This window comes from Oncorhynchus tshawytscha, linkage group LG30 (assembly GCF_018296145.1).
Source record: "Oncorhynchus tshawytscha isolate Ot180627B linkage group LG30, Otsh_v2.0, whole genome shotgun sequence".
In the NCBI taxonomy this organism is placed as follows: Eukaryota; Metazoa; Chordata; class Actinopteri; order Salmoniformes; family Salmonidae; genus Oncorhynchus; species Oncorhynchus tshawytscha.
The window spans coordinates 7,623,370-7,630,580 of record NC_056458.1 but is presented as its reverse complement, the minus strand read 5'-3'; the positions used below and the strand labels follow the sequence as shown (position 1 = coordinate 7,630,580).

The following is a 7,211-nucleotide window of genomic DNA, read 5'->3' as shown; positions in this document are numbered from 1 at the left end:
TAGGGAGGCACCCAGTAATGTGTCTCAACACTTCCCTGCTTGGAACAATGTTTCAACAGTTTAGATGACCTTTAACCAGCCCTACCAATAAAGGTATAATTCACCCAAATTCATTCATTGGTTCATGAATTCATCTGTTTTTTGATTTGTAGTCTATGGGTCAGGAGTGACTGTAACCTACAAATAGGCTTTTGTCACTTAAATACAATAACAACGTATCCCCGGTGTTATAATCAAACCTAAGTCACATCAAGTCACGGAAGAAAGGAGACTGTATCAGTCAAGGCCAGTGTGGCAGGAGGAAGGAGACCTATGGCCTGACTATACTATGCAGGAGGCTGTACAGGAGAGTTCATGACTGTACACTGTAGGAGGCTGTACAGGAGAGTTCATGAGGACTGACTGTACACTGTAGGAGGATGTATAGGAGAGTTCATGAGGACTGACTGTACACTGTAGGAGGCTGTACAGGAGAGTTCATGAGGACTGACTGTACACTGTAGGAGGCTGTATAGGAGAGTTCATGAGGACTGACTGTACACTGTAGGAGACTGTATAGGAGAGTTCATGAGGACTGACTGTACACTGTAGGAGGCTGTATAGGAGAGTCCATTACTGTACACTGTAGGAGGCTGTACAGGAGAGTTCATGAGGACTGACTGTACACTGTAGGAGGCTGTACAGGAGAGTTCATGAGGACTGACTGTACACTGTAGGAGACTGTATAGGAGAGTTCATGAGGACTGACTGTACACTGTAGGAGACTGTATAGGAGAGTTCATGAGGACTGACTGTACACTGTAGGAGGCTGTATAGGAGAGTTCATGAGGACTGACTGTACACTGTAGGAGACTGTACAGGAGAGTTCATGAGGACTGACTGTACACTGTAGGAGACTGTATAGGAGAGTTCATGAGGACTGACTGTACACTGTAGGAGGCTGTACAGGAGAGTTCATGAGGACTGACTGTACACTGTAGGAGACTGTATAGGAGAGTTCATGAGGACTGACTGTACACTGTAGGAGGCTGTATAGGAGAGTTCATGAGGACTGACTGTACACTGTAGGAGGATGTATAGGAGAGTTCATGAGGACTGACTGTACACTGTAGGGGGCTGTATAGGAGAGTTCATGAGGACTGACTGTACACTGTAGGAGGATGTATAGGAGAGTTCATGAGGACTGACTGTACACTGTAGGAGACTGTATAGGAGAGTTCATGAGGACTGACTGTACACTGTAGGAGGCTGTATAGGAGAGTTCATGACTGTACACTGTAGGAGGCTGTATAGGAGAGTCCATTACTGTACACTGTAGGAGGCTGTATAGGAGAGTTCATGAGGACTGACTGCACACTGTAGGAGACTGTATAGGAGAGTTCATGAGGACTGACTGTACACTGTAGGAGACTGTATAGGAGAGTTCATGAGGACTGACTGTACACTGTAGGAGGCTGTATAGGAGAGTTCATGAGGACTGACTGTACACTGTAGGAGACTGTATAGGAGTTCATGAGGATTGACTGTACACTGTAGGAGGCTGTATAGGAGAGTTCATGAGGACTGACTGTACACTGTAGGAGGATGTATAGGAGAGTTCATGAGGACTGACTGTACACTGTAGGGGGCTGTATAGGAGAGTTCATGAGGACTGACTGTACACTGTAGGAGGATGTATAGGAGAGTTCATGAGGACTGACTGTACACTGTAGGAGACTGTATAGGAGAGTTCATGAGGACTGACTGTACACTGTAGGAGGCTGTATAGGAGAGTTCATGACTGTACACTGTAGGAGGCTGTATAGGAGAGTCCATTACTGTACACTGTAGGAGGCTGTATAGGAGAGTTCATGAGGACTGACTGCACACTGTAGGAGACTGTATAGGAGAGTTCATGAGGACTGACTGTACACTGTAGGAGACTGTATAGGAGAGTTCATGAGGACTGACTGTACACTGTAGGAGGCTGTATAGGAGAGTTCATGAGGACTGACTGTACACTGTAGGAGACTGTATAGGAGTTCATGAGGATTGACTGTACACTGTAGGAGGCTGTATAGGAGAGTTCATGACTGTACACTGTAGGAGGCTGTATAGGAGAGTCCATTACTGTACACTGTAGGAGGCTGTATGGGAGAGTTCATGAGGACTGACTGTACACTGTAGGAGACTGTATAGGAGAGTTCATGAGGACTGACTGTACACTGTAGGAGACTGTATAGGAGAGTTCATGAGGTCTGACTGTACACTGTAGGAGGCTGTATAGGAGAGTTCATGACTGTACACTGTAGGAGCCTGTATAGGAGAGTCCATGACTGTATACTGTAGGAGGCTGTATAGGAGAGTCCATGACTGTACACTGTAGGAGGCTGTATAGGAGAGTTCATGAGGATGTGTGCAGCCATCCTTTAGAGGAACATGGCGACCTGACCATCAGGCAGCTAGCCAATGGACTATTCGATGGGGAATCCCGCCCCCTGCAGATGTTGTCATGGAAACGATCTGGATCTTGTGGGGTTTCCTCTCTCTTCTGTGTGCTTGTTCACCCAATGCAGTGCAGAGCTGGGATGTGAAGTTTACCACTACACAATGCACTGCTGGGATACAAAAATCACTGATACACAACGCAGCAGTGAGATGGAAAACATTATTACACAATGCCAACTCTCAATGTAGCAGCTGTGGATAGTAGTTGAGTTGTTTTGCAAGTTCTATTTTAGAAAAGGGGGGCGGGGTGTTGATGACTAAACAGAAATCTTTTAAAGATCCAGAAAAACGTGCATTATTGATCATATATCCAAGCAGAGTCCCATGTGAAGCGAGAGCTAGAAAGCAGTACTGCCAGGTCCCACTGAGGGGCAGGCCAGCCCCACGTATAGGCTGCTGTGACCGTGGCAGCTAGGGGCCACACTGTCTGTGGCTAGCCATATAAGACACCAGACATTGACTACATCATGGTATATGTCCATAACTAACAACATTATCCAGAGCCTCTTTAAACAGGCTATTAGTGTTTTGCGTAACAGTGTTTGGAAGGACTCCAGTGTCTTCTAATATGGACAATGCATATGTTCTCTTGACTGTTTATTATACAATTAGCGATGATTTCCTTTGGGTTGTTGTGACTAACAGCTTGTGGCAGTATGCATCTATCAATGCAATCTTTACCTTGTTTGTCACCATGTGTTTGTTTGGATATATCTGAGTATTTTATCAAAGTACTGCCTCCACAATGTTTGGTACACCGCAACCAAGGTCGAAGCTCTATTTCCGAGCAAAATATCCATGGAAACCGCGTTGTGAGGCTACAAAGCACAGCATGCTTCGTCATCTACACACAATAACGGATCATGCAGAAACAGCTAGAACCACCAACGTGTTCTTTCGCTCTCTCTCTCTCTCACACACACATACATGCATATATACATATACATACATATATTTATTTGTTCTACTTGTTTTTCTTTTCTACTTGCTGCTTTGTTCCATTCTATTATTTGTGGGCAAATAATAACATGGTTTTAATGTTTTATGAAACAGTGAGCTTTCTTGTTGCTTACATTGAGATCTCTCAGATCTAAGTGTTTTGGCATTGATCGGATAAAGAGCCCCATGGAGTAGCTTTGTTGTGTACACAATTGATTTGTTAGTTTATGAACCACTGTGGTCTGTCTGGATTGGCAGCAGGTAAAACTGAATCCAGGATGTTTCACCGAAACTGGAAATGTTGAACTTCTTTTGGAATAATAACAGCCCACACATACAAATGTTATCGTTCGCCACACTTTACCTGGCCGAATCTTATTACAGGGGGGGGAGACAAGGTTTTTGGAATGACATGAAAAGGGTAGTTTATCTTTTGCACACCCTGTGCGTCTCGAACGGTTGCATCTGTTCCATTTAACATTGACGTCATTCGAGAGCGTGGAGCCCCGCGCCGCAGTCGGTCCTGAGATGAATGCACAATATTTAGTCCACCTGCTTCTCTCGCTCCACCTTGTGGACGCAGTCGGCCAGCACCTACCACTTGAACCGTTGGATTCCGATCCGTTTAGTGTTACGTGTGAGTGAGTGAGTGAGTGAGTGAGTGAGTGAGTGAGTGAGTGAGAGAGAGAGAGAGAGAGAGAGAGAGAGAGAGAGAGAGAGAGAGAGAGAGAGAGAGAGGCATATTAGGCCTAATCTGGACAATAATTATTTCCCGGAAGAGGTAGAGCCTATAGTCTTTCCTATGTGTTTTAGCTATGCCTCTGCTAAGTGCTTTCTGCTAAGACCTTGGATGACCTTGTGTGTGTGAGTGTGTGTCTCTGCGGGTTTGATCCTAAGCGTCTACTTTAGATTGTTTTAAGACGGGTCTTTCAGTGCTAACATTCCGCCGCATGCTGACATAGGCCTACAGGTGTGACCGCGTTTGCACGCTGAAAAGAGCGTGTTGCTGGCCACTGCTGTGTTGAAGCTTTATTCGCATTTCAGGACCATGGACAGTTCCTTGCAGACACTTTTCCATTGGTCCACGGGGGGGCGCCAGTAGCACACCATAGGCACAATAGACATTGTATGATCGCTGCAGAGTTGGTGTGAGCGTGAGCAGCAGACAGTGTGAGGAGACTATGATGTGGAAACGTCAGCTCATGATAGTAAATAATTTACTGTATTCGCTTGTGTGCATGTTTTGATACAAGTAACCTATACCGTCTAATATCAGTCGTGCATGGTGTGTTATAATCGATAGCCTATGTCCGCGCGGGAGCCTATAGCATAACTGCTTTTGTCTTGCTTCACAGATGCAGACCCTATATGTTCCAATTAGAATTGCGCATGAAATCCAAACCTTACGGTGGAGAGGGAGAGAGAGAGCGAGGGGAGAGAGAGAGAGAGAGAGAGAGAGAGAGAGAGAGAGAGAGAGAGCGAGGCCGATGTGGATGAAGACTTGTGCAAATCATGAATGATGGTGTTCTTGTAACACTTGAATAGGCGGAACATGAGGGAACAACAGCATTTCAACCTTAACATCTGTCCGGTGGCCAAAGCTGCAATCCATAATTCATGTTCGTGGACGTAAAGTTATTTCTGAGTTGAACATCGGATTTCAACGTTGGGTAGCCTAGCACGTCTTCGGGTAGCCTACCAACCGTGCACAGCCTAGTCACCTGCCTCGACTACCGCTCTTCAACCCTCCCTCTTCTCCAGCATCGCGGCTCTGGTGGTGGACGGGTGTAGTCTGGTATATGGGTGTTGAACTGATGTCTCCGCCTGTTAGGAATCTAAAGTGCCCCTCGCCGGTGATGTGTCAGTGTAAGGTCATCTGCAGCAACCGGACTCTCTCCCTCATGTTCGGTTGCAAGGTAAGCTTAGAACAGGTTCGGTGTAACAGTTGTTGTAGCGACGCTATTACGTCGACGGAGAGAGAACGCGAGGAGATGATGAGCCGACTTAAAAAGATGAATGAGATACCATAGTGCGCGCGCGCGTGTGTCGGTGTGTGTATTTGTGCGTAAGCATGTTCCTAGTTTGTGTTCAAAGTGCTACGCAAGCCTAAACCATTCTGTTGACACAATTCAATTGCTGACTGGGCATTGTGATCATTTCCCCATAGATAACCCACTGCCTTACATTTAGGTGACTGTTGTGTTTTCACTTTCCCCATTATGATTTCCATCGCCGATTATCTGGGGTTTTGAAATGTGACCATCTGCAATATGTGTTACATGTGTTCCCTGGTGTTCCAGGCCTGCGCGTGTGGATTATTCACGCCTCATAATACCGTACGGTATGTTCAGATCAACACCGTGGTTAAGCGTGGTTGCACGCCGACATTTAGATGTTTCATTTCCATAGGCCATTTACATGGAATATCGACCGGCATAGCCTATCTGTGCCAGCCATGCATGTTACGTAGATGGTACCGTTTGATTATCTTATAAAGACACGAACTACTCACATTATACTTCACAGTTGTGCTGTTCGGGACAATGGGCAGGGTGTAAACCAGCGGGAGCATTGTTCTGCTTTTACCATACAGCTGTGTGGTCATGAGTTTTGTGTTTTGCTTCCCGACAAAAAAGAGATACAGATATAGCTTGTTGTTCTTGTAATCTGAGCGAGTTGTTTGTGACCTTGGGATAAATCCCTAAAGGCGTTCACTTTGATGACACCCATCATTCCATATAGGATGTTAATTGGTAGGGGCGATGTCTATTGTGAATCACTAGTGTAAGGAATGGTGCCACTGCTAATTAAATCACTCTCATGGAGACCAGACTGTGTCTATATTGACTGAATTTAATGCCACCAGCCTTGGTAGGCAAAAGGTGTTTTGGAGTGAGTTCATTGAAAAGGTCTTTAGAACGTCTGTAGAACCAGTAGATTTGTCACCCAAGTGGTGAGCTAGGCTTGTGTGTTTCCAGTTGGGCAACCACAGCCTGTGTATATAAGTTAAAGGCCCAATGCAGTTGATTTGATCTCAATATCAATTCATTTCTGGGTGACAAGTACCTTCCTGTTGTTTTTTTTTCTCTTCAATTCAAATGGTCACCACAAAGAGCAGTTTCTCAAGCAAGAATTGTGCTAGAACTGTCTGAGTGAGGGGCCTAGTTGAATGAGCCTAATGGGAGGAATATGTAACCTGAAAACTAGCGCGGTGATGTCGCCAGGCAGGCCAAAACTCCATCCCACCAAAAGTATTTTCAAACAGCACTTACACTAAAATGGCGTCATCGTTTTCCTAATTTCACGGAGTTATTCCAACCTCGTAGTGTGGAAATATATATGTCAAACATAGGAAAAAAATCACGTTTTTGACTTCACTGGTCCTTTAATGCTGTCTGTAACGCTTTCAAAGACACTTACTAATAAGATTGGGGTTGTCATATGGCCTTATCTGTAGGTTTGAGTGCCTCATCCCCCATCCCCCTCCCATTTTCAGGTGTTTCCGGCCTGACAGCTTGCTCTGTCTCCTTCCACATGGCATGGAATGGGTCTTCTGCCTGTTTTCCTCCCAGTCTGTTAGCTGTATCTAGCCAACCATTTCTTCTGTGACTCTGCCAAATGGCCATGCTGTGTCCACTAGCAAGGTGCCTAGGACTCCCTCCTTGATCTGGCCACAGTGCTGTGTGAAAGTGGGTTTCTCTCTGGCCCACTGATTGACGGGGCTGTCTCTGACGTGTACAGATCCTTGGGTTCCCCCATGAGACCCAGGAAGCACCTCCACTTCG

The 7,211-nt window shown here is 45.7% G+C and overlaps 1 protein-coding gene across 4 annotated transcripts in view; it reads left to right on the top strand.

Moving 5' to 3' along the window:
* Positions 1 to 7,211, top strand: part of LOC112228865 (disks large homolog 4) — a 92,396-nt gene that overhangs the window by 27,496 nt on the left and 57,689 nt on the right. The window contains exon 1 of one of the 4 annotated variants that reach the window (XM_042309502.1): positions 4,914 to 5,342. The exons of 2 other annotated variants lie outside the window; for them this stretch is intronic. In XM_042309502.1, coding sequence (XP_042165436.1) covers positions 5,226 to 5,342 — 117 coding nt within the window. In that variant the 5' untranslated portion in view covers positions 4,914 to 5,225. Of the gene's footprint in view, positions 1 to 4,913; positions 5,343 to 7,211 lie in introns of those variants that run through there. One more of the 4 variants, XM_042309503.1, reaches the window with a different exon arrangement.